Source organism: Sebastes umbrosus, chromosome 5, assembly GCF_015220745.1.
Source record: "Sebastes umbrosus isolate fSebUmb1 chromosome 5, fSebUmb1.pri, whole genome shotgun sequence".
Taxonomy (NCBI): Eukaryota; Metazoa; Chordata; class Actinopteri; order Perciformes; family Sebastidae; genus Sebastes; species Sebastes umbrosus.
In genome coordinates, this window is record NC_051273.1 from 29567992 (window position 1) to 29595986 (window position 27995).

General features: G+C 40.4%; 2 protein-coding genes across 4 annotated transcripts; both read left to right on the forward strand.

The window, feature by feature from the left end:
* Positions 1–5389: 5389 nt before the first annotated feature.
* LOC119488344 (interferon-induced protein with tetratricopeptide repeats 1B-like) lies at positions 5390–27499 on the forward strand. 3 transcript variants are annotated; one of them, XR_005206938.1, is made up of 3 exons: positions 5393–5527; positions 19706–21263; positions 27407–27499. XR_005206938.1 is itself a non-coding variant. In XM_037769916.1 (2 exons), exons 1-2 carry the CDS (start codon positions 5520–5522, stop codon positions 8932–8934), a joined length of 1311 nt encoding a protein of 436 aa, XP_037625844.1. In that variant the 5' UTR covers positions 5390–5519; the 3' UTR covers positions 8935–9249. The 3 variants fall into 3 exon arrangements, 2 of the variants coding, with proteins under 2 accessions (XP_037625844.1, XP_037625843.1); XM_037769916.1 differs by lacking the exons at positions 19706–21263; positions 27407–27499 and adding an exon at positions 7632–9249 and having other exon boundaries at positions 5390–5527; XM_037769915.1 differs by lacking the exon at positions 27407–27499 and having other exon boundaries at positions 19706–21307.
* LOC119488353 (interferon-induced protein with tetratricopeptide repeats 1-like) lies at positions 23774–27414 on the forward strand. Its single transcript, XM_037769927.1, has 2 exons — positions 23774–23874; positions 25996–27414. The coding sequence occupies exons 1-2, from the start codon at positions 23867–23869 to the stop codon at positions 27299–27301; spliced, it is 1314 nt and encodes a 437-aa protein (XP_037625855.1). The 5' UTR covers positions 23774–23866; the 3' UTR covers positions 27302–27414.
* Positions 27500–27995: the final 496 nt, after the last annotated feature.

The window sequence follows — 27995 nt, forward strand, 5'->3', positions numbered from 1 at the left end:
ACATTTCAGTGACCATCGGACACTGCATGCACAAGTTAGACGTTATTTCCTTGCCTCTTTGTTTTTTTGGAGCAAATGTGCTCAGAAAGGACAAAGGGGGGTGTGATGTGGGGGTTGAGAATGTGTATGTTTATATTTAAAACTAATTCAAGTTTATGTATTTGATCTTAATGTGTGTCAGATAATGCAGTGGGTTAGAAAAGATGGTTAGTTTGCATGCAAGACCTTGTCTATGTGAAGCATAAACTAAACACATCAGGTGTGGCAAAACCAGCTACCCAAATATCTCTAATCTTTTAACTTTAATCTCATAATATTACAACTTTTTTTCTCATATTATGACTTTTTAACCTAAACTTATGACTTTTTTCTCGTAATATTACGACTTTTTTCTCGTAAACGTATGACTTTATTCTAAAAATCTAAGATTTATTTGTTTCCTCATTGTGGCCCTAATACTCTGTCGTACTCTTGAGTCTTAACAGTTAAAAATAAACATCAGTCAAGTTGATCCAAGCTGTCAGACCAGTTCAGACACATTTTTCACTGATGTGAACTCAGATTACAATCAAACTGTAGATGAGATCAGGTGGCAGCAGCAGCAGGGCGGTGACTAAAAGCTACGGTTTGCAGTTTGAAGCAGCCTTCACTAAATTTACAGGAAGTCACATGTTTTAAGAGAAATGAGACGTTGTTTCCTCTTAAGCGTCACGTTAATATTTTAGATTATAGCTCCTGTGTACATCTGTGTACAGTGAACTGTGCAATTATTTGTGCAAAAGAGATCAAGTAGTCCGACTCCAGCAGCCATGACCTATGAGCAGGTTCTGAAATGAACTTTTTTCATTGCCTGCCACTGTGGCAAACAAGTACCTTTTTTTTTGTCTGCCACTCAGAAATGTTATCTGCCACTTTTGAAATCTCTGCGCCAAATGAAGGAACAAGGCAAAAGTGAGCATGGCTCAGATACCCCCGCTCACTGCTTGATCCCTACTAAAGTAACACCAAAGGTTTTGCCATTTTGGAAAAACTCAAAAAAGGTTTGGGCACCGTGGACTTCTAACCCCCAAAAGGCACAACTAGACCACACTGTCAACCATCATACCAAATTTGAAGTTCCTAAATTAAATAGTTTTGCTCCGGACACGAAAATGTGACAGGTGAACGGGCGGACGGACGGAAGGGCACGTGGAACGCTATATATCCCCAACTACTTACGGGGGTATAATAACATCTTAGATCTGATGTCATTCAATGTTCAATATATTTTACACAAAAAACATTATATGCATGGTAAATTACAATATTCGAATTACACCGTGGCTTCCGGGGAGCCCTATTTTTCGGGGCAGGGAGGGTACTGTACACAGTACTGTACTGTACTTTGTTATTGTCATCTATAGGGGTTGTTTGCATAAAAACACACAATTCAAATGATTATGATTATTTAAATATTTGCTTTGATTAGAAAAATCTTGGCAAGCTGTTGAGAGCTAGTGTTAGGATGTTAAACAGGTCATACTGTAATTCCCTCTCTATTATCTATTTTATATTGCTGTGAAAACATCTCCTTTAAACAACTGGATTTATTCAAGTTTCTTGCCAAAAACATAATTTTACGAGGTTATATTTGAACAAGACGATAACGTAATTTACCAATAGTCATTTTTCCTGAGCTTGAGTTTGAACGCCACATAATAATAACAACTGCCTAATGCCTAATGTGCCTAATAGTGTAACAATAGGATTGTTGGTTCCTAGTTGTTGTTGTTCCGGGGAACTGTTAGAGTGTGACACAGACAAAGTAACGCTAGCTGGAGCTGAATTAACATGTGGACTGTCGTACTGAATAAAGTCACAAGTAAGCAACTGTAATGCTTTAACCGTCCAGTCTGTATGGTTAGTGAAGAACGGAACAGATTGAAACAAATAGCACCTCCATTAACATTAGTAGATCTGTTATTTAACCAAGCAGGACTGTGCTGCCCACCGGCTGCTAACAGGTAACATTACTAACTCTCCTCCTGGCCAACAGGTTTGTTGTTCACAGTGTTGCATTATCAAGGAAAAAACAGGGTGCGTCCCTCAGGCAGTGTCTCCGGTCCAAAACAAACAGCAACATGATACAATGTGCTTATGCGTCACTGTGCACGCGTTACTGTGGAAGGTTATCAATACAGAGGAATCAGTAGTCACGGAGGCTTGAGATACCAAGGAATCAGACAATAAGGAGTCTGTTCTCTATTCCCTCCCCTAACATTTTTTACTGTCTGCCAAAATGGTGGATGGCCTGCCAATTTTACCCGCCAACAATTTACCTGCATTTGGCGGGTGGCGGTTGCTAATTTCAGACCCTGCCTATAAGTATATGTGAATAATAAGTACAATATACAGCTGAGTGAAGGCAGGCAGTTCAGAGGAGCAGAGTACAGCAGAGACTATGGTCCTGGAGACCAAATTATTAGGCTGAATGTTTCAGGGAAAATGTAAATGATATAACTCATATCAAATCCGACATTCAGGAATTATCAGCCTCACATGTGACTGAATGGAAATGACGATAAATAATGTAAAACGTGTTTGTTGCTGACAGACAGACTCTTCGTCTCTCTCTGACTTTAATAGTATCATTAATAAAAGTTAAAGGGACTGTTTGTAACTTCTTACACGTGTAAATCATTGCGGGTCGGTGTCTCATGCGCGCTCACGTGTGGCTACGCTGTTCAGACAAGACTCCAACAGAAACTACACGGAAGCACCAAAACCACAAAGTTCTATATAGTGAAGCCCGTCTGTTAAACAGTGTTGGCTGCGGTCAGAGACCATAGCTTTGGTCTCCAGGACCGGAGTCTCTGCTCCTTTGCTCCTCTGCCTGCTTTGCCTGCCCTCACTCACACACCGCGCTTGTTCTCACTCTTTCGCTCCACTCTCACATGCATGCGCGCACACTACACACTGCAGAAGAGTTAGTTTAGCTCTGACAATATTTAGTGAATGTACAGTGGACGTTTGTGCAGAAATAAATGCTGCAGCTCTTCCAGACCAACAGAGGTTTTCCGTGTCTTGTGAAGTGACGGGGCTCCACAGAGAGAAAGGTTATCGTCTCCGACCAAAACTCTGAAATCCCCTGTTCCCTCCGGCCGCGGGCGGGAGGCTGAGGCAGGAAAAGCCAACACTAGAATCAGCATTGATGTATTTATTTTCAAATACATTATTATAAAATACGTAAATGTTTACAATAAACAAAACACCCAACCACATGACGATTACTTCAAAGAGTAGTTTTTATTTGCAGAACTGACAATTACAATAAAACACTCTGTTCTAGTGCTAATACTTTAGCAATGACATGCTGTTAAAATTCCGCGGGCACGTCTGGGGAACGCGCACGTCGGGGAACCTGCTGCTGTCCATTCCCGTGGAAGTCGGAAACTCAACGCAGGCCGATACTCTTATAAAACATGACAAATTTGGGGAAGATCGGACAATGTAAAGTCAAGTTACAACAGCATCCTGTGTCATGGCGAAACATCAAAATTCGCCGCGCCGCCACAAGAATGCCGTTTCACGAAAAAACAAAAGCTTCGCAATTTAGTATCATGAAGGTCTTGAGATTCTGCTGCCCAACTTTGAGATGGATCGCTTGTATCCTCTAGGAGGAGTATCGCAAAGTTCCATACCTAAAAAGTGACAAAATGGCGTCTTCGCACATGTTGCATGACATCACCGTTCGAGCGATCAAAAATCCCTTCGCAATTTAGCATCACAGTCGTGGGAGGGTTATACCAGCCAAATTTGACGTGGATCCGATAAACTCTCTAGGAGGAGTTCGTAAAAGTATGCATAAAATACATGAAAAACGCACATATTCCAATATTACCGACTTCCCGGTGGGCGGAGCTAATGAAACCCGATGAGGAATATGTCTGAAATAATGAGCAGGATGTACCTACCAAATTTCATGAATATAGGATCAACTTTGACCAAACTATGGCCTTCCACGCATGAGGGGGCGCTATAGAGCTGGCTAAACATGCTGAACCCAATAACTGTACATTTACATAAAGTTCACAGGTGTCCATAATTTTGCCAAGTTTCATGAGTTTTCGAGTACCTCAAGGTATGTTCAAAACCTAAAAGACATAAGGGGGCGCTAGAGAGCCAACATGCCACGCCCAAGCAAAATTTCACCACTAAATCAAAGTAATTATGAGTTTGGATGTGCGTGTAAAGTTTCATGAGTTTTTGTGCATCCTAAAGTCTTCAAACATATGTTCGTAAATTTTAAAATCACACAGGAAATCCAAGTTGGCTGACTTCCTGTTGGCCGAAAAAATCTCAAAAATATTTAACACGAACTTCAAGACGTATGCAATGACATACTTGAATTTCGTGAAGATCGAAGAAACCTTCCCTGAAAAACTGCCTACATTAGGGGGCGCTATCTCGCCCGCTGGCGACACCCGAGCCCAATCAATACAGAACTTTGAATTTCCCACCAGTTCTGATGCATATTCCACTTTTCATGAGTTTTTGGGGATGGAAAAGGTCCCAAAAACGCGATATTCCAGTGGAAAAATAATAATAATACTTAGAAAAACAAAAGGTTTCCTTGCACTTTCGTGCCAGGACACCGTTGGGGTCCTGGCACTTTCGTGCTTGGGCCCTAATAAACGTGGGAGGTCAACCAGATAAGGAAACTGAAATCACTTGTTGGCCAACATTGTGCGTGTGATTTGATCACTAAGAAGAGTGGCCTTGCACTAATAAACGTGTCTCTTTTACAAACTAAGAGAGGAATAGCTTTAATATCTAAATATATAGGCTATTAAGGATTTATCAGCATGTATTGCTATGGAAAAACTAACATACATTACTAAAGGAAAGCTGGTAGTTTATATCTGGATCTTCATGGAGTTTAGAAAGGGGGGGTCAATTGGAATAAGATTATAAAGTGTAGTAGCCCATGTGACCTTTAGGATTTATGTATATTGTAATTACTGTAACATATTTTCACCTCTGTTTAATTAGGCTACTATTTTTTATTTACTTGCATAATAATTTGATGGTATTGCCTACTGCCTATTTGCTGCAGAGACTGACCATTTTATTAATATGTTTGTAATGAAAACCTCAATAAAAATAGATAATACATAAAAATGTGTTCTTCAAGAAGAAACAAACTGTTTCTAACTTTCAATTGCAGAGAAAAAATAATCACAAAATTTGATGAGTCATTTTTTTGTTTATTCAGATGTGGCTGTAGGTTTACATTCCTGGGAAACGAAAGTCAAGGCCATTAAGACAGAACAAAAGGCTTTACACGCAAATGCCCCGCCTCTTCGCTTTGCTTCGACTTCAGTGAGAGCATTTAAAGTTGCGTCCTCAACAACATCCCATCATTTACAGCAAAGCAGAAGTTGGACATCACTGACTTTATACTAGCGAACCCAAATCCAGCATCAAGAGCAAAAACCAGCCCAATATTTAGAGAACTACTGAGTCGAGGAAACAGCTGAATGATGAGGTGAGTAGCTGCTTCTGCATTTCATATCATTGTTGGAGTAAATAATATAGGCTTCTTACTTTTCTCTCTTGTTTCTTGTTCTTTCCCTTTCTTCATTCTTCCCTTTCAGCTAGGGCCACACGAATTTTAAAAATTTTATTTGATTTCTTATTCTTAACAATTATTATAAATCAATTGTTTTCTGAAAGTTTATTCATGATAGTGCAATAAAGAAGAAAGTCTGGTTTCCATGACAGAGCTCCTTGAATCCTGTCCTGATTCAAAGCAGCAAGGGCCTGCTTCAGCTCTCTTTCTGCCCCAATGAAGTTGGTACCATTGTCTGACCTCAGGTGCTCCACTTGTCCTCTCCTGCTGCTAAAACGCCGCTTCACGATTCTCCATGATAAACAGTCAGACACTTAACAGTTCGCCGCGACAGTCAATGCAACAAACAGTCAGCGCAAAGTCCAAGGTCTGCCCGTTTCGGCAACCAGTGCATTGGATTTCCTCCCTCATATGTGTGCACACACTTTAAATGGCCATTAAACAGTGTAGCGCTACCATACCTCCGCGTCGGGCGCTTTGCAGTTCTGCGGTGGTCCGATGCTCCACAGCCGGCTTTAGCATTAGCTCCGTAGCTCCTCCGTCCTACCACCCATGGATGGCTGCATACATCCTCCAAACTAAGCTGAAATCCACACCGGCAGCTCTCCTCGTCCTCCCGCGTCGCCTCCGTTGAGTTCCAAACGTTACGCAGTTTCAACGAAGTTCCAACTGGAGCTGGTTTTCGACTAAATGTAGGAGCTAAGTCTACTACTTTAGCTACTGAGGTGATTAGCCCTGGACTGACGCGCTTTTCGCTGTTGATGTTACCTTTAGCTGCATGTTGTGCTGAACAAAACCGATCCTCAGGCCGCTCATTGGTTTCGGAATAACAATTCATTTATTCATGATAGTGTAATAAAGAAGAAAGTCTGGTTTCCATAACAACAAGCCAAACAACACAACACGGCAACCAAATCAGCGTCACTGCGGTCAAAAACCCTTTGCCCTTCTGGGCTAAACCCTGACATCAACACAACACTTCCTACCTATATACCCGTGGCTGGGTCAGGCAATTAACACAGCGCCACCTAGTGTTCCTGACAGTGAATTACACCACAACCTCAGTATGTGTCAGCATCATTTCTCTTACAGTTGTTGTTGTTATTATTATCCTATTATCATTTAAACATTTCATCCTTCCTGTCTTCCTTGCTTTCCTCTGTCTCACACCATTTCTGTCATTTTCTTCCTTCCTTACTTACTTGCCTCCTCTTTCCTTATCTCTTTCAGCCATCTTTTTCTTATCTCTTGCCTTATTCCCTTCTGTATTTTCTTCCTCCCCTGTGTCCTCCCCTCCTTCTTTTTCTCCTCCTGCCTCACTCTGTTTCTTCCTTTATTTATTTATTCATTGCATACCTCATTCCCCTTTGTGTTTTCTTTCCTTCATGACATCCATGTTTTTATCCTCTCTCTGTTACTTCTTCTCTTATCCATTCCTTCCCTCATTTTCTTACCCATTTCCTTCCTTTCCATCCACTAATTTTCCTTCCTTTGTCCTCTGTTCCCATTTCAAGTTTTACTTCTTTATGTACTTTGCTTTTCCTTATTATCTTTAAGCCAACTTTTTCTTTCTAGCCGTCTGTTGGTCCATATTCTCTTTCCTTCCTATCCTCTCTTCTTTCATGACTCCTTCCTTATTTCCTTCCTAGTCCTCTAATACTCTTTAATCCATTTCCACCCCCCTCCATTCCTTCCTTCCCTTATTCCTTATTTCCTTGCTGTCTATCAAATCAAATCACGTTTATTTATCACATACTGTATGCAACCATACACAGTACAACGTGTAGTGAAATTATTTTGTGTTCCAGCTCCAGAAGGCAACTAACAAATAGAAAAGAAAATCTTTCCCTCCTATTTCCTTCCTGTACATTCAATGCTCCTAACTCCATTTCTATGTTCCTCCCTTCCTCCAAATGAGATGAACAGTGGTTATCCAAACATAGCACACGTACATTAAGAGCATATTACTTTAACCTACTGGTGATGTGTTTTAATATTTGTTATTTTTACTCTCCATCAGTGCTGCTCAGAGTCAAACAACACTGGTGTCCAAACTGGAGGCCCTGCAGTGCCACTTCACCTGGGATCTGGACCCCAGCAGGAACAAACTTTTCCATCTCAGGGACCAGCTGAAGGACATCGGCACAGAGGAGGGAAACAGCTGGCTGGGTCGTATTTACAACCTGCAGGGGTTCATTCAATACAAGCTGGGGCTCACTAAAGACGCCCAGAATTTGTTCAACAAGGCTGCAGAGGCCTTCCGCCAGATGAGAAGTGCAGATGAGGGTCCCTGGTTAGTGGTGAACTACGGGAACCTGGCTTGGCTGAACCACCACCTGGGAGACCAAGCAGAGAGTCAGGCTTACCTGACAAAGATCGACGCCCTGATGAGTAAATACCCATCTCCATCCCAGGATGAGCTCCATCCAGAGATCTACGCTGAGAAAGCCTGGAACCTGATGAATATCAGCACAGACACAAAACTGGCTGCAGATTACTTCCAGAGAGCCATCAAGATGCAGCCGGACATGGTGGAGTGGAACACCAGCCACGTCTTAGTGTTAGCGAGATCTTTTACAGACAGCAACACAAGGCTGGAGGCTGACATGTTGGAGAAAGTGAGAATCGCCAAGGAACAGGATCCAGAGAACTTGTACCTCGCTGCTTACTACCTTGAGCAATGTGGTAAGAAAGGAGAGAGAATTGAAGATGAAGCACGAGAGTTAGCCAGAAAGGTTTTGAGAAATCCCGTCAGCAGCTACAGTGGTATAAAAAAATTATTAAGGGTTTACAGAAACTATGTTTCTATTGATGAGGCCATTGAATTGGCTGACGAGGCTCTGGAAAACCATCCAGATGAGCGTTATCTGAAGAGATGTGCTGCACTCTGCTACAAATGGAAGATATATTTTAGTGACAATCGCCCAGAGCAAAGCATGATAGACAGAGCAATCAGTCTCCATGAGGAGGTGATTTCTCTTTACCCTCATTCTCGATTTGTGAAGGAAATAGACCTTGCATATATGTACGCAAAATCCAATCACGGCCATGCTAAAGCTGAGCAGATGTATCAGGAACTGCTAGAAAGGGATCTGGAACCTCAAGAGAAGCAGGTCCTTTACAACCACTACGCAAAATATTTAATCTTCGAGCGACGGGAGTACCAAAGTTCAATACGATATCACATGAAGGCGGCAGCGATACCGCAACAATCCTTCTATCGTGAAAACAGCATCAAAGTCCTGGAGAAGATTAAAGACAAAAACAGGAACCCAATGTGTAGAGAAATAGAGGAGTTTCTAGAAAACCTGCAAGAGCCATAGTGTTTTGAACATCACTGGTTCTGAATCCAGAAAAAAAATGTAGGTATTACATTACCTAAAGAATCTGTACGCACTTATTGATTAAGCTGTATCCTTTAAAGGCAGGTTTCAACAAGTGTCTGCAAGTTTTTAGACTTAAGTACATTTAATGGAAGACAAAAGCTTTTTTTAAAAACGATCTAAAAATTGACTCATTTGCTCTGAAAAACTGTCAGCAGTAGTACACTCAATTTGTACTAAACAGGCTGAATCATTCAATAACACTAGTCCTTTAAATAACATCCACTGTGGACATGTTCAAATGTTATTACTATAGTTCAGTATCACATGAAATATTAAAATAGATTTTGATCAGGTGTTGATTTTTATAACTTACATGTAATCACTGTGTTTATTATATTCCTGTTGTGTTGATTGTTTTTTTTCCATAGCACTGTATTTTACGTTTATATAAGAACTACACTATATGTAATTTGAATGTCTGTAAGCTTTGGAGTAGTGAAATATAAAACTCTCTGATAATGTTATAGATAATTTGATGTAACCTGAATATTATTGCCAGATGCAACTGATTGTATGTATAAAGTATGTCAAGGTGTTTCTCAGTTGTACACAATACCCTAATAATACTAATAAATATACATTATGTATACCAAGAAATCTTTAAGTTGATTTGTTTTGGTGGTTATTATACAAGAAATTCATGTAGGCTTCACTATCTTGCAGTACTGTACTACACAGGGCGCTGATGGACATTAATCAAACTACAACTTTTAACTTGTAAGTCAACATGGATGAACATCGCACACATACAGTTGTATAACTCCAAGGTGACATGTGAACAGGTGACAAATGATCAAGTACGAGCCTTTGTGTCAAAGTGTTTCCCTGTCAGTGTGAAGTGGTAACCCAACAGTAACCTGGTTACACCAGTAGGTAACAGCAGAGTCATAATGCAGGTGTGTCCAGGTAACTGATGGCTCTTCATACCCGCTGCTCAGTGTGTCCACATATAGGCTACTAAATATATAAATGCATTTCAATCAGGAAAGACTCGTATGAATTGAATGATGATCTATTACAAAGTGCACGAATTATGAATAGTAACAGTCTTTGGCGATTTAGACCCGATGTGAAATAATGAAGGGGAAGTGAAGCTGTAGTAGGATGTAGAAATATTCCCCCCGGGTCTAGACACTGGTGGTGGTGGTGGTGAAGACTGATGCAGATCCGATGAATGAAATGGAGCAGGATTACTCTGATGTGATGAATCTGGAGGTGATGGGGTGGTGGAGGGTCGCGTCCGTTAGTGCTGAATGCTGACACTGAAAACTCATAGAGGAGAGCGGTTTTTAAACTTTTGACAGCAGCATGTTATTGGTTGAGGGAGATATGGCAAGCTCTGATTGGTCACTGAAAAGAGAGACGCCCATAATCAGCTGACATATTAATAGCCCATGAGAGAGAGAGAACCAGAATGAATGAGAAAGAATGAGCTTGCACCCCTAGTCTTCCTGTCTGAATTTACGCTTAAGCTTCATTTCAATCAGGAAAGACTCGTATGAATTGAATGATGATTTATTACAAAGTGCACGAATTATGAATAGTAACAGTCTTTGGCGATTCAGACCTGATGTGAAATAATGAAGGGGAAGTGAAGCTGTAGTAGGATGTAGAAATATTCCCCCAAAGAAACATGGAATAAATACATTGATTTATTGCCTATGAATATGAGGTTAAGACGTGCACACCTCCTTACCTTACAGCATCTGGGAATTTAAGCAGAATAAAGTTAATTAGGAAAAAAACAATTTATAACTCACGAGGTATGAGGTAAAGATAGAACATGATATGGATATAATATCAAGACCAGGTGATTGTGTTAACCTAAGAACAGTGCTAAGTGGAGTTGAGAAAGACCGTGCAATATAAGGTCACATGCGAGTGTAATAAGTGGGTTAATGATATACATGATGGCAATTAAATTATGAAGGCACGTTAGCCTACTATAAATGATGTTGAATCAGACTAGTGTAATGTGAGATCTCGATAGACCATTTAAATGAAAGCCTAGTGGACCATGTTGAAACGCCGGTCATGCTGACCATGAGACACGTGAGTCTCGGACCTTATTGGGTTGATGATGAGAGCCGCTTGAGACGCAGGTCATGCTGACCATGAGACACGTGAGTCTCGGACCTTCTTGGGACAAAGGTCATGTTGATTATGAGAGCCGCTTGGGACGCAGGTCATGCTGACCATGAGACACGTGAGCCTCGGACCTTTTTGGGACGAAGGCCGTTCTAGTGTTAAATAAACATTGCATAGTGTGATTAATGAAACGAGTGAAATAGTTTGAATAAGGTTGTGCCAGTGTAGCCGTAGTCCTGAGAGATGAAGTATAGTATTTGAAGAAAGCACAATAGAATAAATAACCACCACCACCAGTTATATGAATGACTTACCGAAATCAAGGTTTTAATGATCTTTGATTTGCAAGGATGGTGTTGACGTCGGGACGAACGTAGGAGGTATAAGCAGACTAAGACCAGAGCATTTAGAGAGGTCACGATAGCCAGAACATTAGAGAGTCACGATAGACCAGAGCAATAGAGAGGTCATAATAGACCAGCATATAATAATAATAATAATAATAATAATAATAATAATAATACATTTTATTTAGTGGCGCCTTTCTGGACACCCAAGGACACCTTACAAAGATCAATTAAAACATTGACAGATAAAACAATATAACAACAACAGGACATGACAGAGACATAATTGTACAGACACATAGGATGGGTGATGATGAGTACTAGAGAGTGAATAAGAATAATTACCTTAGCTGTGAATAATGGAAATGGCTGAATATAAGATATACAAGAGTGTAGGAGTATCCAAAGGTAATGAATTGATTGTAATGATCTGAATTAATTAATCTGAACAGATGATTTGATAAATGCCGAGGTCAGCTGTACAGGACCCAGATAAAATAGAGGGACGATTAGCAGCAATGCAGCAGCTAACTGAACACCACCACCAGTTATATGCATGAATATAGTTATATGCATGAATATAGAGGATCTGCTGTTATTTGTGTGAAGGTCGTGATGACTTTCTGTGCAGAGGAACGCGTGATGCTTCCATTCGATCTGAAGCGTACTAAACATTTTGCAAAATAAAACGTGAATATGTAGTAATAAAGAACCCATACTTGAGAGATTAGCCGGAAGGCCAAGATTTGCTTGCGATACTCCAAATGAATTAAAATGAATAATACCTGATGAATTCCGAGGTCAGCTGCAACCGGAACCAGCCAAAAGGGACGATTAGCAGCATGCAGCCGCTAAACGAAAACCACCACCAGTTATATGCATGAACATGAAGATCTGTTGAATGACGCCGAGGATCCGCAAATTGCTGTTGCTGCTGAGATAGGTCGTGATGACCCTCTGTGCAGAAGAGCGAGTGATGCCTCCGTTCAATCCGAAGAGTTTACCATTGGGATGCCGACGATTGAGGGACACATGAACCAATGTAATTGTGCTCCGATGAAGGCCCCGACATGAAGCCCACGAGCCTATGATGAACGCTGGAGCCAGAGGGAGGCTGGCGCTGAGACCGTACCGTTATATTCTCCCCCAAAAGAAACCCCACGGATGACGTGTCCGTGGAAACTGAGACTGTGTAATTTGCTTGCTCGTGAAGAAGAATGTATGCTGTTATGCCACTGCACAGGTGTGTGTGATGTTGAGATGAGGTCAGCCATGACTAAACACTGTTTAAAGTGGATCGTGTGATCGAGCATATGTCAGAAGGCGACGCGTCCCTAGCCATATGTCCCAGTTGAACCGTAGCTGCACCGTGGTTATGAGTTGATACCAGAGGTGACGTTGTTTCCACGTCGCATGCATTCGTCGAATGCATTCGCATTCCCGGCGTCGGAACGCCGAAGCTTGTCGCAGCCATCGCATATATATTAGCCATAAGGCTTCGTTGTTTCCGCGAGGCACTGGCCTTCCTTTACCACGATGTGACTTTTATTTATTTATTTCGAGCATGGTTTTGAATCTGCCTCCAGCTGCCGTCCATGAGAGCCACGAGACGTTCATTTGCCAACACCTACCAACTTTCAGACCAGTTTATGATTATATGAATCATATTCTGTTACTGTAATGCCTACTTCTCTCTCAAATGTTTTCATAAACATTTTGTAGTGTACTGTTATCTGTAATTGTTCCCAACGCATCTGCAAGACCTCAACTCGGGAGGAAACAGGCAGTAAGAGCTGATCTGAGGTCTGCTGCCCCTCTGTCGTCTATGACCCGACTGTCATGAATCAATATTCTGTTACGTTAATTCTTATTTCTTTCCGCATATTTTCTCAGATCATCTTGTAGTGCACGGTTTAGCTGTAAGATGAGAAGGTTTGTGACGCCGCCGCCATTGTGAAATTGGTGAAGGAACACGAGTTCTGTTCACATGACCGGAGCACACCCGATAGGAACGCTCTCTGATGAAAAGACCCATGATTGGTCAAAGTCTCCCGTCGAGGGTTAGCTCTTTTAAGCCTTAAAACGGAGCCATGAGGAGGAGCAGAAGTCTAGTTATCTCTCAGAACACTTGAATTACTATATGCTGAAAGGTTATGGAATTGTTCCCAATGCAGCCAATACTGACTCTGAGTTTTAACTGATATAATGACTATAATGTATTAACTTGCATTTAAGTCCAATTACACAGGACTTGTAGGAACGTACAAGCGCCGCTAGATGGAGACAGCATGAAGACAGCGTATGAGACTTGCAGTGCTTATTACCGTAATACACGTATTTAAGGTTCCACGTGATTTGCGATGCTTTATGAATTATGCTGAGTGATATTTGTAGGGTTTAAAACACATAATGTTGTCGAGATTACCCAAGTAAACCGAAGTTTGATATATGTCACAGATTTTAGGAACAGAAGGCTGCTTCAGTCCAGAGTCTGTAACCCTGTACGCTGTATAATTAGAGCCCACCGCTATTACAGTATTTACGGTATTAGTTCTCTTTGAGCCGTGATGCGCCGAGAGAATGAAAAGTGTTACAGTTTGAACAAACACATCGAAAACTAGTTAAAAGACAGCTGGTTATCTACAAGTACTGGATCCCGTGAGACCACCGGTTGGATGTACCCGCTGAACTTGTGGATTTATTGAGCAGATGACTTTGAATCACGCCGGTTCTTCTGTGAGGAACCCGAAAATGTTTGAACTCTGACTGAAACGAGCGGAATGAATGATGCATGATATTGAAGCTATCCAAACCTCGAGTGCAATGTCTGTAGCCTGGAGTAGTGAGCAAGAGGGAGAAACTCCTTTGCTGAGGATAAGACGTCGCTGGTTATACCACTGAGACTGGATTAAAGTACATAAACTATTTGCTGTTTGAATCGAGCTCTCTTTACTATCGATGACTTTGAATCATGCCGGTTCTTCTGTGAGGAACCCGGAAATGTTTTAACTCTGACTGAATACGGAGCGGGATAAATGATGCATGATATTGAAGCTATCCAAACGTTATGACCACGTTTCCTCGATGGTGATATGTGGCCTCTTGCCAGGTAATATGAGGCTGTTGAATTTTGTGAAGCCTTTACCTTTAGATGAAGTGGCATGAACGTAGTGACGAGGCGGCTGTGATGAAGAAGCCAGACTCTGTTGAAAACGCTGAGCTGAATGCATAAAGTTTGCTGGATTCAACCGAGACTGCGAGTGCGATGTTTGTAGCCTGGAGTAGCAGATGAGGCTGCCTGAGCAGTGAACCAGAGGGAGGAGAAACTCCTATGCTGAGGATCAGACGTCGCTTGTTATACCACGAGACTGGATTAAAGTACGTGAACTATTTGCTGTTTGCATCGAGCTGCTCGCGTCCGTTAGTGCTGAATGCTGACACTGAAAACTCATAGAGGAGTATGGTTTTTAAACTTTTGACAGCAGCATGTTATTGGTTGAGGGAGATATGGCAAGCTCTGACTGGTCACTGAAAAGAGAGACGCCCATAATCAGCTGACATATTAATAGCCCATGAGAGAGAGAGAACCAGAATGAATGAGAATGAATGAGCTTGCACCCCTAGTCTTCCTTGTAACATCTGAATTTAAGCTTAAGCTTCATTAAGGTGTCAGCTGGCTGGAGAAGGTCACTAGATAACAACCTACTTGCTCTTGGCTATATCGTATGTTATTTCCAGTAAATATCACAAATAAAACGTGTGTTTTCTGATAAAAAAAAGTACGAACGTAGGAAGATAACAAGTACTACTAACCCATCGTTGAGGTGGTTACGTCTTCAGCTCCAGTCTGATCTGGAGCTCACAGCTGATATATGTTCCTGGTTTGTTTACATGATGTAACAGAAGTGCAGATTTAACGTATTCAGTGGACAGAGAGCATCAGATGCACAATGCAGCGCGATAGTCAGACGCTCGCATCCAGTTAGGACCTGGGATCTGGACCCCAGCAGGATCAAACTTTTCCATCTCAGGGACCAGCTGGAGGACATCGGCACAGAGGAGGGAAACAGCTGGCTGGGTCACATTTACAACCTGCTGGGGTTCATTCAATACAAGCTGGGGTTGACTGAAGACGCCCAGAGTTTGTTCAACAAGGCTGCAGAGGCCTTCCGCCAGATGAGAAGTGCAGTTGAGGGTCCCTGGTTAGTGGTGAACTACGGGAACCTGGCTTGGCTGAACCACCACCTGGGAGACCAAGCAGAGAGTCAGGCTTACCTGACAAAGATTGACGCCCTGATGAATAAATACCCATCTCTATCCCATGACGAGCTCCATCCAGAGATCTACGCTGAAAAAGCCTGGACCCTGATGAATTTCAGCACAGACAAAAATCTGGCTGCAGATTACTTCCAGAGAGCCATCAAGATGCAGCCGGACATGGTGGAGTGGAACACCAGCCACGTCTTAGTGTTAGCGAGAGCTTTTAAACACAGCAACACGGGGCTGGAGACTGACATGTTGGAGAAAGTGAGAATCGCCAAGGAACAGGATCCAGAGAACTTGTTCCTCGCTGCTTACTACCTTGAGCAATGTGCTAAGAAAGAAGAGAGAATTGAAGATGAAGCACGAGAGTTAGCCAGAAAGGTTTTGAGAAATCCCATCAGCAGCTACAATGGTATGAAAGCATTAATAAGTGTTTACGGAAACTATGTTTCTATTGATGAGGCCATTGAATTGGCAGACGAGGCTCTGGAAAACCATCCAGATGAGCGTTATCTGAAGAGATGTGCTGCACTCTGTTACAAATGGGAGATAATTTTTACAGGGACAGTCGCCCAAAGCAAAGCATGATAGACAGAGCAATCAGTCTCAATAAGGAGGTGATTTCTCTTTACCCTCATTCTTCACTTACGAAGGAACTAGCTCTCGCAAATATACATGCAAAATCCAATCACGTCCAGGGTGAAGCTGAGGAGATATATTGGGAACTGCTAGAAAGGGATCTGGAACCTCCTGAGAAGCAGGTCCTTTACAACCACTACGCAAAATATTTATTCTACGATCAACGGGACCTGCAAAGTTCAATACGATATAACATGAAGGCGGCAGCGATACCGCATCAATCCTTCTTTCGTGGGGACAGCATCACAACTCTGAAGAACATTAAAGACAAAAACAGGAACCCAATGTGTAGAGAAATAGAGGAGTTTCTGGCAAATCTGCAAAAACCATAGTGTTTTTAACAGCACTGGTTCTGAATCTACTAAAAAATTTAGATATTGCATTTGCTAAATAATCTCCACTTACTTTTTAATTTAATTACATATAAAACTACATCTATACTTCTTAAAATAAAGTTAAAATGGAAGTGAGAATCTTACAGTGAAGACCTGCTAATCATTGCAAGGGAAGAAGTCAAGTTTGGCCCAATTCAACGCAAATGCAAAAAGGAAAAAAAAAAAGCATGAGCTGTATCCTTTAAAGGCAGGTTTCAACAAGTGTCTGCAAGTTTTTAGTCTTAAGTACATTTAATGGAAGACAAACATTTTTTTATAACTACCTAAAAACCTACACATTTGCTCTGAAAAACTGTCAGCAGTAGTACACTCAATCTGTACTAAACAGGCTGAATCATTCAATAACACTAGTCCTTTAAATAACATCCACTGTGGACATGTTCAAATGTTATTACTATAGTTCAGTATCACATGATTTATTAAAATAGATTTTGATCAGTGTTGTTTTTCATAACTTACATGTAATCACTGTGTTTATTATATTATATTCATGTTGTGTAGATTGTTTTTTTCCATAGCACTGTATTTTAAGTTTATATAAGAACTACACTATATGTAATTTGAATGTCTGTAAGCTTTGGAATAGTGAAATATAAAACTCTCTGATAATGTTATAGATAATTTGATGTAACCTGAATATTATAGAAGCTTAAGTCATAATCCAAGCTAAAACAACACAGTTTAAACTGACAGATGCAGGAAAGACAGCTGGATTTATGCTGTGGGTGTTTACTGCTTTGAATTATATTTTCATACTTATTCTTGAGTTCGTTTCACACCGGCGGAGACGGGGACACAGCTGAAAGAAGGTTCAAATAGTCATACATGCCACACTGTTAGTACTGGGCATGATTAGGTGTAATCCAGTTATCCGTTACACAATCAAAAGCTATTTATTTAGAAGACTACATCTGACTTTTGAGTGTTCCGTTAAATTAATAAATCTGTTAATTTACGCATTCATACATCAGGAGTTTTGTATCCGCCATTGCTAACTACAGCAACATACGCGGGAAATGTTCCGTCCTACGTGGTTTACGTAAATTGCGCAGTTTGTAAACGTAAGTAGCTGCTCCAATTTAACTCATTTACAATGTTACAAGGTTCATTTATTTGCCATTTTACAATGCAGGTTTGCACAATGAAATGTAAGAATAAACAGTAGATACAAATAAATTAAATTAGAATAAAATAAACTTAAAAATCAAACGTTTTAACGGTTAAAAGTATCCGTCTAATGAAATGAAAAGATTAAAAAAATACGACTGCATAACAGTATGTCCACGGTGACAGGTGAACAAGTGAAAAATAAAAATGATATGAGTTTTTATGTCAGTGTGAGAGGTGATAACCAAACAGTAACCAGGTGACACCAGTGGGAGGCAGCTGAGCGTCATAATTAATTACACTTTGCACTTTGTTCACTGTGTTACGTTCTATGTTTGTGACTGTTTTTGTATGTCTGTGTTTGCACCTTGGTTCGTGAGCAACAACATTTCGTTTTTACCATGTACTTTGTATGTGTAAAAATTACAATAAAGTTGAATTTGACTTGATAATGCAGGTGTCTCTCCGTCTCCAACCACTGTCACAGCTCTTCATGGACACTGCAGACGGCCGCTGCTCAAAGTGTACATATACATATACTCTATAAATGTGTTTAAGATGATGCACATGACATCATAACATTTCTATTTGATGAGAAAGTGCAGCCATAAAAATGAGGTTTCTTTGGTTTTAATATTTCACTCAGTGTGGCATCTATAGGTTATTATATCTTCAATAAAAAAAAAACTGTGTCTAACCATAAATCAACTTCAGAGCAAGTATTATGACATTTTATGAGTCATGGTTTAGTTTCTTCATATGTGGCTGTAGGTTTCCATTCCTAGAAAACGAAAGTCAAGGTGAAGACGAACACAAGACTTAATAAACGTGGGAGGTTAACCAGATAAGGAAACTGAAATCACTTGCTGGCCAAAGTTGTGCGTCCTGGATATTCATCCAGGTGATTTGATCACTAAGAAGATTGGCCTTGCACTAATAGACGTTTGTCTCTTTTACAAACTAAGAGAGGAATAGCTTTAATATCTAAATATATAGGCTATTAAGCATTTATCAGCATGTATTGCTATGGAAAAACTAACATACATTACTAAAGGAAAGCTGGTAGTTTATATCTGGAGCTTCATGGAGTTTAGAAAGGGGGGGTCAATTGGAATAAGATTATAAAGTGTAGTAGCCCATGTGACCTTTAGGATTTATGTATATTGTAATTACTGTAACATATTTTCACCTCTGTTTAATTAGGCTACTATTTTTTATTTACTTGCATAATAATGTGATGGTATTGCCTACTGCCTATTTGCTGCAGAGACTGACCATTTTATTAATATGTTTGTAATGAAAACCTCAATAAAAATAGATAATACATAAAAATGTGTTCTTCAAGAAGAAACAAACTGTTTCTAACTTTCAATTGCAGAGAAAAAATAATCACAAAATTTGATGAGTCATTTTTTTGTTTATTCAGATGTGGCTGTAGGTTTACATTCCTGGGAAACGAAAGTCAAGGTGCATTAAGACAGAACAAAAGGCTTTACACGCAAATGCCCCGCCTCTTCGCTTTGCTTCGACTTCAGTGAGAGCATTTAAAGTTGCGTCCTCAACAACATCACATCATTTACATTCAAATAGTTGGACACCGTGTGGTAGACCCAGAACACCCTGGAGATTATATATCTCATCTGTCTTGGGAACACCTTGGGATAACCCAGGAGGAGATGGAAAAAGTTACTTGTGAGAGGGAATGGAAAATGGATGGATGTTTTATTTCCTTACTAATCCATATTTTCCTTCCTTCCTTCCTTCCTTCCATGTTGAACAATGGTTATCCAAACATAGCACCCTTAAGAGCATATTATATTAACATAATGATGATGTGTTTTAATATTTGTTATTCATATTCTCCATCAGTGCTGCTCAGAGTGAAACTATACTGGAGTCCAAACTGGAGGCCTTGCAGTGCCACTTCACCTGGGATCTGGACCCCAGCAGGTCCGTACTTCTACGTCGCAGGGAAAAGTTCGAGGACATCGGCACAGAGGAGGGAAACAGCTGGCTGGGTCACATTTACAACCTGCGGGGGTTCATTCAATACAAGCTGGGGTTGACTACAGACGCCCAGAGTTTGTTCAACAAGGCTGCAGAGGCCTTCCGCCAGATGAGAAGTGCAGATGAGGGTCCCTGGTTAGTGGTGAACTACGGGAACCTGGCTTGGCTGAACCACCACCTGGGAGACCAAGCAGAGAGTCAGGCTTACCTGACAAAGATCGACGCCCTGAAGAATAAATACCCATCTCCATCCCAGGACGAGCTCCATCCAGAGATCTACGCTGAAAAAGCCTGGACCCTGATGAAGTTCAGCAGAGACAGAAATCTGGCTGCAGATTACTTCCAGAGAGCCATCAAGATGCAGCCGGACATGGTGGAGTGGAACACCAGCCACGTCTTAGGGTTAGCGAGAGCTTTTAAAGACAGCAACACGGGGCTGGAGGCTGACATGTTGGAGAAAGTGAGAATCGCCAAGGAACAGGATCCAGAGAACTTGTACCTCGCTGTTTACTACCTTGAGCAATGTGTTAAGAAAGGAGAGAGAATTGAAGATGAAGCTCGAGAGTTAGCCAGAAAGGTTTTGAGAAATCCCGTCAGCAGCTACAGTGGTATGAAACCATTAATGATGGTTTACAGAAACTATGTTTCTATTGATGAGGCCATTGAATTGGCAGACGAGGCTCTGGAAAACCATCCAGATGAGCGTTATCTGAAGAGATGTGCTGCACTCTGTTACAAATGGAAGATCATTTTTTTCAGGGACAGTCGCCCAAAGCAAAGCATGATAGACAGAGCAATCAGTCTCAATAAGGAGGTGATTTCTCTTTACCCTCATTCTTCACTTACGAAGGAACTAGCTCTCGCAAATATACATGCAAAATCCAATCACGGCCAGGGTGAAGCTGAGGAGATATATTGGGAACTGCTAGAAAGGGATCTGGAACCTCCTGAGAAGCAGGTCCTTTACAACCACTACGCAAAATATTTATTCTACGATCAACGGGACCCGCAAAGTTCAATACGATATAACATGAAGGCGGCAGCGATACCGCATCAATCCTTCTTTCGTGGGGACAGCATCACAACTCTGAAGAACATTAAAGACAAAAACAGGAACCCAATGTGTAGAGAAATAGAGGAGTTTCTGGCAAATCTGCAAAAACCATAGTGTTTTTAACAGCACTGGTTCTGAATCTACTAAAAAATTTAGATATTGCATTTGCTAAATAATCTCCACTTACTTTTTAATTTAATTACATATAAAACTACATCTATACTTCTTAAAATAAAGTTAAAATGGAAGTGAGAATCTTACAGTGAAGACCTGCTAATCATTGCAAGGGAAGAAGTCAAGTTTGGCCCAATTCAACGCAAATGCAAAATGCAAAAAAAAAGCATGAGCTGTATCCTTTAAAGGCAGGTTTCAACAAGTGTCTGCAAGTTTTTAGTCTTAAGTACATTTAATGGAAGACAAACATTTTTTTATAACTACCTAAAAACCTACACATTTGCTCTGAAAAACTGTCAGCAGTAGTACACTCAATTTGTACTAAACAGGCTGAATCATTCAATAACACTAGTCCTTTAAATAACATCCACTGTGGACATGTTCAAATGTTATTACTATAGTTCAGTATCACATGATTTATTAAAATAGATTTTGATCAGTGTTGTTTTTCATAACTTACATGTAATCACTGTGTTTATTATATTCATGTTGTGTAGATTGTTTTTTTCCATAGCACTGTATTTTAAGTTTATATAAGAACTACACTATATGTAATTTGAATGTCTGTAAGCTTTGGAGTAGTGAAATATAAAACTCTCTGATAGAGTTATTGATAATTTGATGTAACCTGAATATTATAGAAGCTTAAGTCATAATCCAAGCTAAAACAACACAGTTTAAACTGACAGATGCAGGAAAGACAGCTGGATTTATGCTGTGGGTGTTTACTGCTTTGAATTATATTTTCATACTTATTCTTGAGTTCGTTTCACACCGGCGGAGACGGGGACACAGCTGAAAGAAGGTTCAAATAGTCATACATGCCACACTGTTAGTACTGGGCATGATTAGGTGTAATCCAGTTATCCGTTACACAATCAAAAGCTATTTATTTAGAAGACTATATCTGACTTTTGAGTGTTCCGTTAAATTAATAAATCTGTTAATTTACGCATTCATACATCAGGAGTTTTGTATCCGCCATTGCTAACTACAGCAACATACGCGGGAAATGTTCCGTCCTACGTGGTTTACGTAAATTGCGCAGTTTGTAAACGTAAGTAGCTGCTCCAATTTAACTCATTTACAATGTTACAAGGTTCATTTATTTGCCATTTTACAATGCAGGTTTGCACAATGAAATGTAAGAATAAACAGTAGATACAAATAAATTAAATTAGAATAAAATAAACTTAAAAATCAAACGTTTTAACGGTTAAAAGTATCCGTCTAATGAAATGAAAAGATTAAAAAAATACGACTGCATAACAGTATGTCCACGGTGACAGGTGAACAAGTGAAAAATAAAAATGATATGAGTTTTTATGTCAGTGTGAGAGGTGATAACCAAACAGTAACCAGGTGACACCAGTGGGAGGCAGCTTAGCGTCATAATTAATTACACTTTGCACTTTGTTCACTGTGTTACGTTCTATGTTTGTGACTGTTTTTGTATGTCTGTGTTTGCACCTTGGTTCGTGAGCAACAACATTTCGTTTTTACCATGTACTTTGTATGTGTAAAAATTACAATAAAGTTGAATTTGACTTGATAATGCAGGTGTCTCTCCGTCTCCAACCACTGTCACAGCTCTTCATGGACACTGCAGACGGCCGCTGCTCAAAGTGTACATATACATATACTCTATAAATGTGTTTAAGATGATGCACATGACATCATAACATTTCTATTTGATGAGAAAGTGCAGCCATAAAAATGAGGTTTCTTTGGTTTGAATATTTCACTCAGTGTGGCATCTATAGGTTATTATATCTTCAATAAAAAAAAAACTGTGTCTAACCATAAATCAACTTCAGAGCAAGTATTATGACATTTTATGAGTCATGGTTTAGTTTCTTCATATGTGGCTGTAGGTTTCCATTCCTAGAAAACGAAAGTCAAGGTGAAGACGAACACAAGACTTAATAAACGTGGGAGGTTAACCAGATAAGGAAACTGAAATCACTTGCTGGCCAAAGTTGTGCGTCCTGGATATTCATCCAGGTGATTTGATCACTAAGAAGATTGGCCTTGCACTAATAGACGTTTGTCTCTTTTACAAACTAAGAGAGGAATAGCTTTAATATCTAAATATATAGGCTATTAAGCATTTATCAGCATGTATTGCTATGGAAAAACTAACATACATTACTAAAGGAAAGCTGGTAGTTTATATCTGGAGCTTCATGGAGTTTAGAAAGGGGGGGTCAATTGGAATAAGATTATAAAGTGTAGTAGCCCATGTGACCTTTAGGATTTATGTATATTGTAATTACTGTAACATATTTTCACCTCTGTTTAATTAGGCTACTATTTTTTATTTACTTGCATAATAATGTGATGGTATTGCCTACTGCCTATTTGCTGCAGAGACTGACCATTTTATTAATATGTTTGTAATGAAAACCTCAATAAAAATAGATAATACATAAAAATGTGTTCTTCAAGAAGAAACAAACTGTTTCTAACTTTCAATTGCAGAGAAAAAATAATCACAAAATTTGATGAGTCATTTTTTTGTTTATTCAGATGTGGCTGTAGGTTTACATTCCTGGAAAACGAAAGTCAAGGTGCATTAAGACAGAACAAAAGACTTTACACGCAAATGCCCCGCCTCTTCGCTTTGCTTCGACTTCAGTGAGAGCATTTAAAGTTGCGTCCTCAACAACATCACATCATTTACAGCAGAGCAGAAGTTGGACATCGCTGACTTTATACCAGCGAACCCAAATCCAGCATCAAGAGCAAAAACCAGCCCAATATTTAGAGAACTACTGAGTCGAGGAAACATCTGAATGATGAGGTGAGTAGCTGCTTCTGCATTTCATATCATTGTTGGAGTAAATAATATAGGCTTCTTACTTTTCTCTCTTGTTTCTTGTTCTTTTCCTTTCTTCATTCTTCCCTTTCAGCTAGGGCCACATGAATTTTAAAAATTTTATTTTCTTTCTTATTCTTAACAATTATTATAAATCAATTGTTTTCTGAAAGTTTATTCATGATAGTGCAATAAAGAAGAAAGGCCGGTTTCCATGACAGAGCTCCTTGAATCCTGTCCTGATTCAAAGCAGCAAGGGCCTCCTTCAGCTCTCTTTCTGCCCCAATGAAGTTGGTACCATTGTCTGACCTCAGGTGCTCCACTTGTCCTCCTGATGATAAAACGCCGCTTCACGATTCTCCATGATAAACAGTCAGACACTTAACAGTTCGTCGCAACAGTCAACGCAACAAACAGTCAGCGCAAAGTCCAAGGTCCGCCCCCTTCTGCAACCAGTGCATTAGATTTCCGCACGCATATGTGTGCATACAATTTAAATGGCCATTAAACAGTGTAGCGCTACCATACCTCCACGTCGGGCGCCTTGCAGTTCTGCGGTGGTCCGATGCTCCACAGCCGGCTTTAGCATTAGCTCCGTAGCTCCTCCGTCCTACCACCTATGGATGGCTGCAGACGTCCTCCAAACGTAGCCGAAATCCACACCGGCAGCTCTCCTCGTCCTCCCGCGTCGCCTCCGTTGAGTTCAAAACGTTACGCAGTTTCAACGAAGTTCCAACTGGAGCTGGTTTTTGACTAAATGTAGGAGCTAAGTCTATTACTTTAGCTACTGAGGTGATTAGCCCTGGACTGACGCGCTTTTCGCTGTTGACGTTACCTTTAGCTGCATGTTGTGCTGAACAAAACCGATCCTCAGGCCGCTCATTGGTTTCGGAATAACAATTCATTTATTCATGATAGTGTAATAAAGAAGAAAGTCTGGTTTCCATAACAACAAGCCAAACAACACAACACGGCAACTAAATCAGCGTCACTGCGGTCAAAAACCCTTTGCCCTTCTGGGCTAAACCCTGACATCAACACAACACTTCCTACCTATATACCCGTGGCTGGGTCAGGCAATTAACACAGCGCCACCTAGTGTTCCTGACAGTGAATTACACCACAACCTCAGTATGTGTCAGCATCATTTTTTGGCTCTTACAGTTGTTGTTGTTATTATTATCCTATTATCATTAAACCATTTCATCCTTCCTGTCTTCCTTGCTTTCCTCTGTCTCACACCATTTCTGTCATTTTCTTCCTTCCTACCTTTCTTACTTGCCTCCTCCTTCCTTACCTCTTTCAGCCATCTTTTTCTTATCTCTTGCCTTATTCCCTTCTGTCTTTTCTTCCTCCCCTCTGTCCTCCCCTCCTTCTTTTTCTCCTCCTGCCTCACTCTGTTTCTTCCTTTATTTATTTATTCATTGCATACCTCATTCCCCTTTGTGTTTTCTTTCATCCTTTGTTCCTTCTTGTCCTCCATGTTTTTATCCTCTCTCTGTTACTTCTTCTCTTATCCATTCCTTCCCTCATTTCCTTACCCATTTCCTTCCTTTCCATGCACTAATTTTCCTTCCTTTGTCCTCTGTTCCCATTTCAAGTTTTACTTCTTTATGTACTTTTCTTTTCCTTATTATCTTGAAGCCAACTTTTTCTTTCCAGCCGTCTGTTGGTCCATATTCTTTTCCTTCCTATCCTCTCTTCTTTCATGACTCCTTCCTTATTTCCTTCCTATCCTCTAATACTCTTTAATCCATTTCCACCCCCCTCCATTCCTTCCTTCCTTTCTTCCTTATTTCCTTGCTATCTATCAAATCAAATCACATTTATTTATCACATACTGTATACAACCATACACAGTACAACATGTAGTGAAATTATTTTGTGTTCCAGCTCCAGAAGGCAACTAACAAATAGAAAAGAAAATCTTTCCCTCATTATTTCCTTCCTGTCCATTCAATGCTCCTAACTCCATTTCTATGTTCCTCCCTTCCTCCACATGAGATGAACAGTGGTTATCCAAACATAGCATACGTACATTAAGAGCAGATTACTTTAACCTACTGGTGATGTCTTTTAATATTTGTTATTTTTACTCTCCATCAGTGCTGCTCAGAGTCAAACCACACTGGTGTCCAAACTGGAGGCCTTGCAGTGCCACTTCACCTGGGATCTGGAAGCCAGCAGGAACAAACTTTTCCATCTCAGGGACCAGCTGGAGGACATCGGCACAGAGGAGGGAAACTGCTGGCTGGGTCACATTTACAACCTGTGGGGGTTCATTCAATATAAGCTGGGGTTGACCGAAGACGCCCAGAGTTTGTTCAACAAGGCTGCAGAGGCCTTCCACCAGATGAGAAGTGCAGATGAGGGTCCCTGGTTAGTGGTGAACTACGGGAACCTGGCTTGGCTGAACCACCACCTGGGAGACCAAGCAGAGAGTCAGGCTTACCTGACAAAGATCGACGCCCTGATGAATAAATATCCATCTCCATCCCAGGACGAGCTCCATCCAGAGATCTATGCTGAAAAAGCCTGGACCCTGATGAAGTTCAGCAGAGATGAAAAGCTGGCTGCAGATTACCTCCAGAGAGCCATCAAGATGCAGCCGGACATGGTGGAGTGGAACACCAGCCACGTCTTAGGGTTAGCGAGAGCTTTTAAACACAGCAACACGGGGCTGGAGGCTGACATGTTGGAGAAAGTGAGAATCGCCAAGGAACAGGATCCAGAGAACTTGTACCTCGCTGCTTACTACCTTGAGCAATGTGCTAAGAAAGGAGAGAGAATTGAAGATGAAGCACGAGAGTTAGCCAGAAAGGTTTTGAGAAATCCCGTCAGCAGCTACAATGGTATGAAACCATTAATGATGGTTTACAGAAACTATGTTTCTATTGATGAGGCCATTGAATTGGCAGAGGAGGCTCTGGAAAACCATCCAGATGAGCGTTATCTGAAGAGATGTGCTGCACTCTGTTACAAATGGAAGATCATTTTTAACAGGGACAGTCGCCCAAAGCAAAGCATGATAGACAGAGCAATCAGTCTCCATGAGGAGGTGATTTCTCTTTACCCTCATTCTTCACTTATGAAGGAAATAGACCTCTCACATATATACACAAAATTCAATCAAGGCCAGGCTAAAGCTGACCAGATGTATCGGCAACTGCTAGAAAGGGATCTGGAACCTTCAGATAAGCAGGTCCTTTACCACCACTACGCAAAATATTTACACTTCGATCGAAACGAGTACGAAAGTTCTATACGATATCACATGAAGGCGGCAGCGATACCGCAACAATCCTTCTGTTATGAGAGCAGCATCACAACTCTGAAGAAGATTACAGCCAAAGGCAGGAACCGAATGTGTAGAGAAATAGAGGAGTTTCTGGCAAACCTGCAAGAGCCATAGTGTTTTGAACATCACTGGTTCTGAATCCAGAAAAAAAATGTAGGTATTACATTACCTAAAGAATCTGTACGCACTTATTGATTAAGCTGTATCCTTTAAAGGCAGGTTTCAACAAGTGTCTGCAAGTTTTTAGACTTAAGTACATTTAATGGAAGACAAAAGCTTTTTTTAAAAACTATCTAAAAATTGACTCATTTGCTCTGAAAAACTGTCAGCAGTAGTACACTCAGTCTGTACTAAACAGGCCGAATCATTCAATAACACTAGTCCTTTAAATAACATCCACTGTGGACATGTTCAAATGTTATTACTATAGTTCAGTATCACATGAAATATTAAAATAGATTTTGATCGGTGTTGTTTTTTATAACTTACATGTAATCACTGTGTTTATTATATTCCTGTTGTGTTGATTGTTTTTTTTCCATAGCACTGTATTTTACGTTTATATAAGAACTACACTATATGTAATTTGAATGTCTGTAAGCTTTGGAGTAGTGAAATATAAAACTCTCTGATAATGTTATAGATAATTTGATGTAACCTGAATATTATTGCCAGATGCAACTGATTGTATGTATAAAGTATGTCAAGGTGTTTCTCAGTTGTACACAATACCCTAATAATACTAATAAATATACATTATGTATACTAAGAAATCTTTAAGTTGATTTGTTTTGGTGGTTATTATACA